This window comes from Colletotrichum higginsianum, chromosome 4 (assembly GCF_001672515.1).
Source record: "Colletotrichum higginsianum IMI 349063 chromosome 4, whole genome shotgun sequence".
Lineage (NCBI taxonomy): Eukaryota > Fungi > Ascomycota > Sordariomycetes > Glomerellales > Glomerellaceae > Colletotrichum > Colletotrichum higginsianum.
Genome location: NC_030957.1, coordinates 1412546 through 1424641, shown reverse-complemented (window position 1 = coordinate 1424641; position 12096 = coordinate 1412546). Strand labels below are relative to the sequence as shown.

Genomic DNA, 12096 nt, shown 5'->3' with positions numbered 1-12096 from the left:
CAAAGACGACGCCTTTTTGCCACAATGACTTCCTCATGACTTCTTCAGCGACGGGCGACCTCAAGAAGGACTGCCTTGGCTCCGCATTTCAGTCAGTGCCACTCTCTCTCCACCTCCTGCCTGTCTTGTCTTGTCGACCCGAATTGACTCCTCGGACCCTACCGCCTCAGCGCTCTGAAAAGGCGCAGTTCGCAGCCCCTAGGAGCGTCTGTCCGCGTTCATTGTCAGTACGGGTATGTCAGTGCCATGCCATCCAACTCGGTCCAAGCGCTGTGTCGCCGTCGGTGTGTGCGCCCCCCGCCACATAAAGGTGTCAGAAACACAAAAAGTGCAATCGCGCTGCTTAGCGACATAGCACATGTGTGCCTCGAACGTCTTATCAGATGCCAGGTCACAGCGACCCGGCAGCTCATTGGCGAGTAGCCGCTTCTCTTACACAGTAAGTACTGTCAGTGTCAGTGCCCTAGACACCAACTGCTCTGTCCGGCTCCGTCTCAAGAGCCTTCAGGCTTCGAGCCCCTGGAAACGCTCAGACACCTCATCCGCAAAAGCTTGGCCTTCTTGGGGATCGTTGCTGTGCCTGGGGACGCCTGACTAACGCATTTGCAACCCACCTTGCAGCCTGGTTTGCAGTGCAATGACCGAGAGGCGGTGAGCTGGCTGCTGCTTTAACCAACATGTGTCTTTGTCGACAAATGGAAGGCGTGTCAAAGGAGCAACCAGTCGGCCGGCTGGCTGTTGGTACTGGTGCTGGTACTGGGACGAAGAGGTCTGTTTCATGGTGGACGACTCTACGACTCACGTGTGTGCGTGTGGCGTGCATGTGAGAAGACAGAATCGGCCGCTTGATCCGTGGCTAACAGAGCGACAGTATGAGGAAATAGTCTTTTTACGGTGCGTCTGGGGATACGACAGCCGACGACTGGTGCCCAGTGGAGGAATGATGACGCTGACCGAAGGTGAGTGCCGTCGATTCCGAAGTCCGGACACGCCACCAGATTATCCCCGCCGTTGATGACGGCGACAAGAGCAGCTTGGCTCCCGTTCGCTTGGCCGTAAACGGTCCTCATCACCTCCAAAGGCTCAATACCATCGTCAACTACGCTGGACTCAGCCCTGCGCCTCCACACACACACACACACACACACACGCACGCACGCACGTACGCACAAAAGACGACGATAACGATGTTGTCTCTCTTGCTTTCCGATCCGCCTGGTGGCTGGCTGCGTGCCCAATCTGTTAACTACTCGCTCACTCATGGAGACTAGCGAATACTTCCACCCGTCATTGTGCCCTGAACCGGCGGGATCGAATGACCCACAGAAAGAATGAAGGTGCCAGCCAACGCTCAGCAATCTCTCACGGTGGAAGGAAAGGAATCTTCGGAAGGCTGGGGTCGAAGAGGACCCCTGACTTACAACTAGGATCATGCCATCATTGTTCTCACGCTCTCAACGCGCGCCGAAACGTTGCCGATCAGCGTCTCGGTGGGATCTTGGGGCCTCAGACCGGAGCATTTGAGATTCCTCGCCGTCCGTCGGGGCAGTTCTGCAGAAATCACCGGATCGTTAAATGGTTAGCGGCAACCACACCACAACATACCATCCGGGACTCGCGGACTTGAATTCAACTCCCCCCGCAACCATCCCGGAACTGCACTTTTGACGCTGTCGAACGAGATTCTGACTTTTGACCGATCCACCATGCCGCCCCTTAGCGGAGATAGGAATACTTCTTTGCCATCCTTCCCTCCCTGGGTCAGTCCCTGACTACAGATGGCATGAGCTGTCTCGCAACCTCGGCGTCGTGATGTCAGGCCACGAGTCCTGCGGAAGCCGGATGCTTAATTCTCTGTCCCTCGAGTATGACTATGCATCATGTGCATTCTTGATTTGTCCTCCCCCAGGTTACGTGCGAACTGGGGCAGAGCGGGCTGTGTCGAGGAACCATTGATCGTTGAAAGAAGACGTGCCGATTCCAAATCGCCAACTCACGTATGCCACATCGTTTGACCGCCACCGCGGGCACCCATCTTCGACGCCACAATGATCGACTCGAACGGCAGGCCATGGGCAAGCGAAGTAGCAGCCCCCGGCCGGGCATGCGTGGGTGAGGTGGGGGGACCAACCGCCCGTGTGCGAAGGGGGGAGGGAAAAAACCCACGATCTGTCCCAAGAGGCACCCCGCTGTATCATGTATCATGTATGAGAATCTGGAGTCCTTGTGGCCTGTTCGCGAATCGTATCGTTTGTACATTAGCACTAGACTCCTGTGGATGCATTCCGATGGGCCGTGGCCGTCAGCAAGGAATGGATGAGATCATTGTACCGCCCCTATTCGTCCACCTTTTGCTTGGTGCTGTCGATCCTCGACGCCGCAGCATCCGGGGGGGCAACGACAGGGCCTGGACTGTGTTCGGCTACAAGCTTCCTGTCAACTTAGCCCGCTGCGATAACGACGGCGCGATGCCACGGGCGGCACAGCAAATGAGCAAAGCCGGTGGAGGCCCAGGTGCTGAACCCGGCCGGTCACGCGCTTTGTCCCGCGCCGTCCGGAGGAACGGGGTTGAAGCTGTCAGCAAAAGGGGTCGGACTCTGAAGGAACTTCGAAGCGTCTTCCGGTCCTCCAGATCATTATGCGGGACTCGGTTCGGATGGCGTACCATGGAGATGAGCGAGACGACGGTCGTCAGAACGACAGTGTTTGTGTCCGTACCAGACGAGAGGGGTAGAATCCTTTCAATCGTAAGCAAACCCGGGGGCCCCAAGACCCCTCCCCAGCCTCAAGCCAAGAGAGGCTGGGCATTCGACAAGCAATCGACCCCAACATTTCGTGACGCGGCCTGCTGCTCCTGCGCAATCGGACCCTAGGCTTCTCCTCACTTCCGACCCCCGGCCCGGCCCAGCCCAGCCCAGCTTGCAGCAGAATGCAGAGTCCGCGGGGTTCTATGCGGGTTTTTCGTTTGGGACTCGGGAAACAGACAAGTCACTACCGCCGGGGAGGAAAAAGAAGGCGTGCGAGAAAACCACGCGATGCGGGGGGCACTGTTTTTCACAACCACGTACCTGTATTCGGTAACAACGCGTGACCGCGTGCGGAGTTTCGCGGTGTTTCTTGAGACCTTAAGAACCAAGAAGGACCGCCTTGGCTACATATCGATCCCAGTCTTGGTCCAACCCCCTCCTCCTCGCTCGGTTTGACGGTGGCAGAGAGGATGGAGGCATTTGAGCGCACATTCCTTCCGTCTTCATCATAAGGGTTTTCTTTGGACTTGAAGACGACCATTTCGGTCGACGTTTCCTTCTGTTCATCGCCTTCTCCCTGGCGTATCCGCATTATACCTTGTGTTATTTGTATGCGAGTGTGCCTGGTCCATTTTATTATACCCGATTACCAGGCCTTTCTTTTGGTTTCTGCTCGACTACGAGAGCTTAACAATGCACTGTTTTTTTTGCATCCGTATCTGTCCCCAAACCTCGACCGCCTTACTCGGACCATCCCCGAGTCAAGTGAGTGTGGTCAGGGAGGGTGGGAGATCTTCGGGGGCTGGCGTCGTTAGGGCTTGCCGCCTCTGCTGGTCGACAGGCACTCTATCTTCGGTAACCCCCGGCCCCGGCACGGACGACGACCGAACAGGGCTACGGCCCTCCCGAAAGTTTCGATTGTCCCGGCAGGTCTTGTAATGTTGCGCCGTCTGTGCTGTTGATCATTTTTCCATACGACTTGTGTGGAACCCTCCCCCTCCCCAGCGTTTTCGCATCGTCGGGACTATGCCACATGACGCTCCGGTGCTCCCGGGTGCAGGACAGTCCCTCGAGCAGCGGCGTGCTGAAGACTCGTAAAGCTCACCGTCAAGTGAGGCGCAGAGCGCGTGGAGCTTGCGCTGGATGCAGTCCGTGTCGAGGAGAAAGAGTGTTTGTGCCGTTCCGGCGACGTGGAGTTTCCGGACGGCCTTGGAGACGACCCGGGCGAGTTCGGTCGGCATCACGGGGCTGGATTCTTGGCTTGAAAAAGCTGGAAGGAACGGCGCCGGCGGCCGGACGTCGGTAGGCGTTGGTCTTCTCTCCAGTACCCAACCACTCGGTCTGAGGGCTCGGTCTTTATGGTCTACCTGCTTATCGGTGCATAGGGGGATAACACTAGTTAGGCAGAGAAAACCTCGTCGAGCTTTGTCATTCTGACACTCGCGGTTCGTGAGAAAGGGGAAAAGTTCCGCTAGCAATCTGCACCGGTGAAAGTTTTACAAAGCAGCCCGTCGCTCAGCGACGGACATAGATGAAGGTAGCCTTCCGGCGGATGAATAAAAGCCGCGCGCGGAGGGGTATTGCTGCACAGGAGAACAGGTTCGTGTTGCAGGAAGACATGTCGCTGCTTCTCCGCTCGGCATCTCCATCATGATGGGTGAAGCTTTGTTTTGCCGCTGCCTCGAGGTGGCTGCTGGCAGCTGTTGGTGATTCATTGGCCGAGGTTGATGTATTTCCCAACTCGACCTGATCGGATTAGAAGGCCCAGAGGTATGACTGCCATGAATCTTGGCCATCTAGTAGTAGGAGAAACGCACGCCCGCGGGACAGTGTTCAGCTACCTCTAGAGTCTGCATCGTACAGTCCTTTTTGGTTTGGCAGCACTTCCAAGGTTCACCGTGGTTGAAAGCCAATGTCCCATGTAACAGTAGCACATCCCCGGCAGTCGAAGATCCGGTCCCATTTTTCCACGGATCGGGCTTCTCAGAGCTCCGGGACTTTGGTCTCGGTCAGCAGATGGCAAAGACTGCAAGCACCGGGCCGGTTGGTAAGTTCTATATTCTGATGGTTCTTCCCCCCTTACACTGACGATGGCTTTGTTATAGCCTATATCTTGTTGTCCGAAGCAGATGGGTGTTGGCGTTAATTGGAAATCCATAGGATTCAAGCAGATGCCAAAAATGTCCAAGTCGAGCCGACAGATTCGTTCCCCTCCTCGCGGACAAAGCAAAGCAAGCAGTGAGTTCTGGGGCGTGATTTTCGAGTCACGAATCTTCGTAACGGCCGATGTGTACCAGACTGGCTCAGGTGTTGTAACCAGTCAGGGCTATGTCTAGTGTTGTCACAATACGAGAAGAAAACAAGGTCATCGTTAAACACTATTCGTCGGTAAATCGTACTCGATAAATCTCGCGATGAAGCTCGCCAGCACAGCCCTCTCGTTCCTAGCTTCAGTGAGGGTTGGTCCTCTGTGGCTGATAGCAAGCAAATAGAGTTACCGGTTTCTGTAGAGTACCTAAGAACAAACCGTTGAATGTTTGACATAATGTTATGCTGTTACTGTCAAAGAGTCATCCCTCCAGGCTTGGACCGTTTGGTCAAGCTTGTGGACGGCATTCGGGCTGTCGCTTCATGGATAGTGGGCGTCTTGCACATCTCTTGGCAACAGCCGGCTGGTCTGATATGATCAACATCCCTCCCTTAACCTCTCAGATTCGGTGCCGCCTGCAACGCTCTGAATTGAGGCATTTGCAATCGAGTCCGCTCGGTGGGAAAGTTTTCCAAAGTCTGATCAGGCATGTCAGCTCGCATTTCTCACCGGACCAGCTGGATGGATGATGGTTGTCGGGGTCCCCACACATTCTGCCCGGTTCCGACAACTCGGCTCGCTGCCCCCCAGTGCTTCAGAGCTTCAGGGCCTCAATCATAGCTCCACACAGCCTTAATCCATGATTTTCCCCGACTGAAAGTTCCTAGCAGCGTGAACCACCTTTTATCCCCCCATCCTACTTCCCGAACACAGCACAGCGCAGCACAGCCCCACGGCGCCGACGGAGAGAAACAAACAACCTAGCGACTGGTGTGAACACGCGGGACCATTCCATTTCCAATTCCTCCCCCCCTTTGCCTTGGTTCCCACACCGACTTTGTACATACACGGATACCACCGCAAACCGAACCAACCATGCCTCCCACGAAGCTCCCGGAATCCGGCAACCCGTTGTAAGTCTGACGACAGAAAGCAAACCTGCACCGCTCCTTTGGCTCTCGTGATACCGATTTGAATTCCGGTCCAAGACTATTTTACTGTCTACACCAACCTCTGTCTCCCAAATCTCTCATCTCACCGAACTGTCCTGTTAAGCCCCTCATCGATACCCAACTCCCAGGGTCTGCCGGACCGCCGGCGGTGGCTGAGCTCACGCGTCCACACCCTCTCGTGCGCGCCGGGGGGGCTGGAGGGGCCATGGAGACGGATTCTTCATTACCCCGAACCTCGACCTCTTCATGAGCTTTCCAGAGCTAACGCTATCGCATCAATAGGGTCTTTTTTGATATCACCCTTGGCGGTATGTCCACACCTTTTCTCATTGGGGCATCCATTCATCCACCTCTTCTTTGGTTCAGGTGCTGCGGGGGGGGGGGGTAAGGGTAAGGACCAAGTAAGCGGACCCGGGGAGTGATGGGCTCCAACGTCTTGGGCTTGCATGGGATGGAAGGGAGGTCTTGGAACCGTCGGAGCCATTCTCAGACGCCGTCCACGTGTGCACATGCCGAGACAGACGGCTTAGCACCAAGGTTCCGCCCTACATGCTAGCCTGGCGCGTCACCTAGTCCGCAAGCCGGCGCCGTCGTCCAAGTGGCCATACAGCAGACAGACCCTGTCATCGACAACAGAGGAGGGCCGTGGCTCAGCATCTTGACTTGGTAGCTCTGGTCTCTGTCAGCTTCTTGGCTTGCCCTCCGCCTCCGCCGTCTTCCGTCTCCGACCCCCCTCCGGCGATCAGGGTCCTCTCGCCCATCCATTCCAGGTACCGTTTCTGACCTCTTGAAACGAAATACAGGTGAACCCTTGGGCCGCGTCACTTTCGAGCTCTTCAAAGATGTCGTGCCCAAGACGGCCGAGAACTTTCGCCAGTTCTGCACCGGCGAGTCCAAGGACGCCCGTGGCCGTCCGCAGGGCTACAAGGGCTCCAAGTTCCACCGCATAGTGAGTCGGCCACCTACCGCAATCCCTTTCCACGAGCCCGGCCCTTTCTCCAGGGACATGCCGCGACGGGATAGAGAATATCACGAGACTGACGGTGACGCGTTGCAGATCCAAGGCTTCATGTGCCAAGGCGGAGACTTCCTAAACGGCGACGGCACGGGCTCCGTCTGCATCTACGGGTCCTCCAAGTTCGAGGACGAGAACTTTAACTTGAAGCACGACCAGCCAGGCCTGCTTTCCATGGCCGTAAGTCCTCCCCCCGGGGACCACCTCTGCCTTTCTCGCCCTGCTTGACCCCCTCCTTCTGGCGTGTGTCGTTGGCCCGATGATGATGCTTTGCTGACATGCCCTCTTTGCGCCCGTAGAACGCCGGCCCCAACACCAACGGCTCCCAGTTCTTCATCACCACCGTCCCGACACCCTTCCTTGACAACAAGCACGTCGTTTTCGGCAAGGTCGTCGACGGCATGGACATTGTCAAGATGATGGAGGCCACCAAGACGGGGTACCGCGGCAAGGACCAGCCGAACCAGGACGTCGTCATCGCGCAGTGCGGTGAGATGTGAGTTGGTCTAGAGGATCGGCACACGGCTGGTCGATGTACGAGGGGTCGGCGTGGTTGGCGGTCCGAGATCTGGATGTGGTAGCGAAACTTCGAGGATCTAAGGCGCCATGGTGCCTTAATGTCGACCTAAGGCTATGAAGGCCGAGGCGCATTCAGGCCGGTAGAGATAAACCCCTCGAGAAGGACGTGCCGCTGTGCCTTCATTCCATCGGGAACCTCCTAGCCTACATAGGGCTCGCTTATGTGCAGCTTCGAAGTAGCTTTGCCCAGACGGCGGACAATCAGAGGCTCATCCTCTCAGATAGTCATGTTCAATAGCAACTGGACCCACGTACTTCGTGAGCTGCCTTTACTTGAGTATGAACCCTGCCGCTTCCAACCTCCCAAGCCTTTACCTCGTTGCACTCACTGTTTCCTGCATCGCATCTCAAGGCTGACGAGGCCTATCGGAGAGCAGGCCCCGAGGGTTGAGCCTCCATCTATGTTTGCAATGCCTTGGCCGATGGGAGAGTTTTCCTGCCTCCTCCGTTTGAGGCACAAGAACCTACCCAACTTGAGAGGCTCACAAGGGCAAGGTCTCCCGCCTATTTCCTCTTGCAAGAAGAATCATCCGGATTTTCTGAAGCCACGAGCAGCCCAGGACAAGGAGAGGCTTCTCGAGTTTTCGGCTAGTGGCATACATATGTACATACTGTGCCCCTCCAGAAAACTCTGGTATAATCTAACATGTTTTGCTGGAGGGCCTAGCCTTAGTGATTGTGGGCTGCCTGCCGGTAGAGCAGGCATATCCAACATTGCTCAACCATCGTCTATAACAATGTCTAGCCCTGTATTGTATCTAAGCCATACTGTCTAATTTACAGGAGTCACATCTGGCTTGGTAATCTATATCACCTGAATCATCTCAAGAACCTGAGATGTAGTCTGAGTGATGACTCAAGAGGAAAACCCCTGCGAAGAACCAAATGAGCAAGGGCGCATAACAAGTCACCCTACAAAGACATACATATTCATGTTGCATCACATGTGTCACGTAAAAGTTTGCAAGAAAAGTGTGTGAACTAGCTTCCATAGTACTACCAAACGTCCCGTCGAGTACTAGAGCCTCTGCGTTCCATAAACATTCGATGTGTTTTCTCATCATCCATTTCACACCCATTTCTTCCACCCACCCACAGTGTCTCTTAAGTGCAGCGTCAAGCCACCCATCCCAGAGGGAGACACAAAGGCTGAATATTGGAAGCAGAGCAGCATGAGAAATATGGGGGATATGCTTCCCGAACCGTACCAGACCTGAAATCAAGAAAGAGAAGAAAAAGACCTCGAAGCCAAATGAGGCAATGACAGAAAAAGAAGTTGGTATCATCCTTTGTCCTCCAACGCCACCGGAAATTCCATTCCGTTTATATGCCAGAGTCGTCAAGAGAAAAGAAGAAAAACCCTGCCCACACAGGTTCTTTGGGGGCGATGCTTGCAATCCGAAATGATGCCTCGATACTCCTGTTCATAATCCATTGTCCAATTCCGTGACTGTGAATGCCGGAAAGCTGAGGAGAACGTGATGACTGTAACTGTATGTACCGACTGACTGAAGAACTGGAAAGAGCCCATCCTCCAAGAGGGTGATAGGCAATGCTGGGTATTGCTGAGGGGTGAATGAATGAAAAGGAATAGAAAGGAAGAAAGAGAGAAAGCCGTTCCTTGAGCCGTGAAAATTACGATTCAGTGTTGAAGTTGTCAAAGCAAGCTGGGGTGTTGGTTGGTGTGATGCCTCCTGACAGAGCAGTCGACGAATGGATCACTGGGTGTGTGTGCCCCTGATAGTGCTTGCATGACTTGATACAAACAGCTTAGTCGCGCTGGCCGAAGCTCCAAGAGTCTCTGCCACGGATGTGACGGCCCTTAGGGGAGGATCCGACACTGGCCTGAGCAGCACCATCACCACCGGCAGGGTTCTGGATGGGAGTGGGAGCCGACTGAGGAGTGTGGGTGACGGTGACCATCGAGTAGAGGGTGACAGGATCGGCAGTGACAGTGACTACACGAACGTTGCCAGTGCCATCAGCAACTCCAGCAGCGGGGGCGGTGGGAGTGGCAGAGGCAGTGGTGGCCGGAGCGCTGCTCTGAGTGCCGTTGTTGGGGTTCGAGTTGATGGGGGCACCCTGATCGTCGACGCTGACCTGGAACTGGTTGGCAAGCTGGTCCTTGATGGCATTGTAGTTGTAGTCGGGGTTCTCGAGGAAAGAGAAGGCAGCGAGCTTGTCGGTGGCCGTGTTGGAGGCCGAGGCGGCCTTGGCGCCACTGACCAGCTTCTCGCCCTTGATCTTGATGGAGGAGCAGCTGGTGTAGATCTCGGGAATGATGACATCCTCAGAGGTGACGGCGCGCTTGTCTTCGGTGAAGCCGGCGGGGAAGTCGGCAAACTGGCCACTCTGAGAGGCAGCAGCGGCGGCCGGGACGAGGGTGGGCCAAGACCAGACCCAGTAGAGGGTGTAGTCCGAGTCCTGAGCCAGGTCCTCAGGGAGCTGGACGGCCGACTGGCACCAGAGATCACGGCCCATGGGTTGAGCGGCCTCGTGAGGGAACTTGGCCTGACGCTCCTGAGAGATGGACTTGTCGTTGATCTGGTAGCACTGGCCATCGTCGAAGTTGCGAGTAGCCAGGAGGCGGCCACGGCCGTCGCCACCCTTGCCATCAGTGGTCCACTCGCGGTGGACATCGAAGAGGGTGTCTTCGGGCTTAGGCTGGGTGGTACCATAGATGAAGATGGTGCCACGGTTCAGAGGCTTGTTCTCCGGGGCGCCAGGAAGAGAGACATGACCGTTCTCCTGGTAGCGAAGAGAGACGAAATCGCCGGGAGCAGCAGTGAGGGCAGGGAATCCCTCAAACTGGTTGCCGAGGGTCTGCTTGCACATGGTGAAGCCATCATTCGGGATACGGTTAGTAAACGTAGCGTCGTTGAAGGCGGGACCAATGCGTCCAGGCCATCCGGCAGAGAAGCCAGCAGGGCCGATGAGGGTGCCGTTGGCGGCAACTCGGTTGAGCTGCTCAACCCAGGTGTGAGACTCGGCAAGGTGAGGAGCACCAAGAATGGTCGCAATGGCAACGGCGAGGGAGTTGCGGCGAACCATGGTGATTGTTGTGAGTGTGGTGAGGTGAATGGGGTAATGGTACGAAGGGGGAGGGGAGTTATTGGGTTGTGTGAATAGGAAGCTGTTGATGTTGCTCGCAGAGCAAAAAGTGGTGAGGAAGAATTTGATGAATTCGCGACGCGATTTCAAAGGGAAGGCTGAGTGAGGGATTGTGGTGATGGATTTTTGAGAAGAAAGAAAAAATCTCAGAAGGAGTGGGAGCTTTCTAGCTGGCGGAAGAAGTTAGGGCTTACGTTTGTGAGCTGGAGCGAAGGAGGTAAACAAACCGGGTGAGGCTACAGAGAAGGAAGGAGCGCGTTGATGTGTTTTTTCCCAGTCGAGTCTTTCCTGAAGAGTCGAAAAGATAAGACTTTGTGGCTGTCTTGTCGTTTTTGTGTGTTTGTTCTAATTCTGAATAAGAAGAGGCTGAGATAGAAAACTTCTCTTGGGGGCCCTTAAGTACGCGACCTATCTGATGAAGTAGGCAAATATCGTTGACTGGGCAGGAGCGCTGAGCAGGACCAAGTTGGTTGTTTGTGTGTGCACACGTACACACTTAATAATTTTCTTTTAATGATTAATACAACCAGCTTAGTTAGGCACCAGCTGAGTCAAGAACAAGAAAGTTAAAGAAGACAAATAAAGTAAGGCCCTCTGTACTGCTACATGTGAGGGAATCGACAAGGCCCAAAGGTGATGCTTTGATTTGAGTGGGGCAGCAGTAAAGGTGAGGTTGAAAGGTGAGGCAAGGGCGCACAACCCAGGTGGTCGACTTTATCTGGGGAGGAAAGAGGAAGGAACAATGAACGGATAAAGGGAGGTGCCTGCCTGCCTCAAGCGCGTACAACAAGGGCTGTGGAAATTAGGCGGTCAGGACAACGGGCCACCAGGGAAAAAGGGAAACAATGCGATTGTTTCTTCCTTTTGTCGAATCCCGTAGAATTAGAGAGGCCGGACAGAGAGGCGTGTGGTCGATGCGGGAGGTGAGGTCGAGACCAGAAGACCATTTTGGAATGTGCGACTGGGTTGGGTTTAATATCACGATTATCTCCTCAGGCGCGGCAACGCATGGCTTACATCTGCCGCCTTACCCTGGGTAATCCCTACACGTCTAGACTCATGCCTTTCTTCTTGCTCGCGGTTCAGCCAGTCGAGTAGGGTGGGCGAGGGTCAAGATCGACACAGATGGGTCCTCGGACTGGCAAGCAAAGACCCATGCGGCGCATCTTGGGAGTCGCGATCCCAAACGACAGCGGTGGGGGGACGGCATGCGCACACTCGGACAGGGGGGCCTTTTGGGCATCTGGCCAAAGAGCGCGCGACACCGCTCGAGTGCCGGGGAGGGGGCGGCCATAGATAGGGTCGAACGGGGCTTTTACTATGGGACGAAGAAAGAGGCATGTTTCTGGTGCGAGCTGCTGGTCGCCAGTCGAGCACGATGCG

The 12096-nt window shown here is 55.3% G+C and overlaps 5 protein-coding genes across 5 annotated transcripts; 2 read left to right on the top strand and 3 right to left on the bottom strand.

The window, feature by feature from the left end:
- Positions 1-2288: 2288 nt before the first annotated feature.
- On the top strand, positions 2289-2873 carry CH63R_05736 (uncharacterized protein; the record flags this gene model as incomplete). Its single annotated transcript, XM_018300711.1, has 1 exon — positions 2289-2873. One exon carries the CDS (start codon positions 2289-2291, stop codon positions 2871-2873), a length of 585 nt encoding a protein of 194 aa, XP_018158561.1.
- A 768-nt stretch (positions 2874-3641) lies between these two features.
- On the bottom strand, positions 3642-3988 carry CH63R_05735 (uncharacterized protein; the record flags this gene model as incomplete). The annotated part of the gene is given in 2 exon segments (XM_018300710.1): positions 3642-3838; positions 3853-3988. 2 exon segments carry the CDS (start codon positions 3986-3988, stop codon positions 3642-3644), a joined length of 333 nt encoding a protein of 110 aa, XP_018158560.1.
- Positions 3989-4543: 555 nt separating this feature from the next.
- CH63R_05734 (uncharacterized protein) lies at positions 4544-4905 on the bottom strand (the record flags this gene model as incomplete). Its single annotated transcript, XM_018300709.1, has 2 exons — positions 4544-4744; positions 4831-4905. The coding sequence occupies 2 exons, from the start codon at positions 4903-4905 to the stop codon at positions 4544-4546; spliced, it is 276 nt and encodes a 91-aa protein (XP_018158559.1).
- A 1026-nt stretch (positions 4906-5931) lies between these two features.
- CH63R_05733 (Peptidyl-prolyl cis-trans isomerase) lies at positions 5932-7523 on the top strand (the record flags this gene model as incomplete). The annotated part of the gene is made up of 4 exons (XM_018300708.1): positions 5932-5969; positions 6291-6316; positions 6695-7203; positions 7323-7523. 4 exons carry the CDS (start codon positions 5932-5934, stop codon positions 7521-7523), a joined length of 774 nt encoding a protein of 257 aa, XP_018158558.1.
- Positions 7524-9372: 1849 nt separating this feature from the next.
- Positions 9373-10653, bottom strand: CH63R_05732 (uncharacterized protein; the record flags this gene model as incomplete). The annotated part of the gene is made up of 1 exon (XM_018300707.1): positions 9373-10653. One exon carries the CDS (start codon positions 10651-10653, stop codon positions 9373-9375), a length of 1281 nt encoding a protein of 426 aa, XP_018158557.1.
- Positions 10654-12096: the final 1443 nt, after the last annotated feature.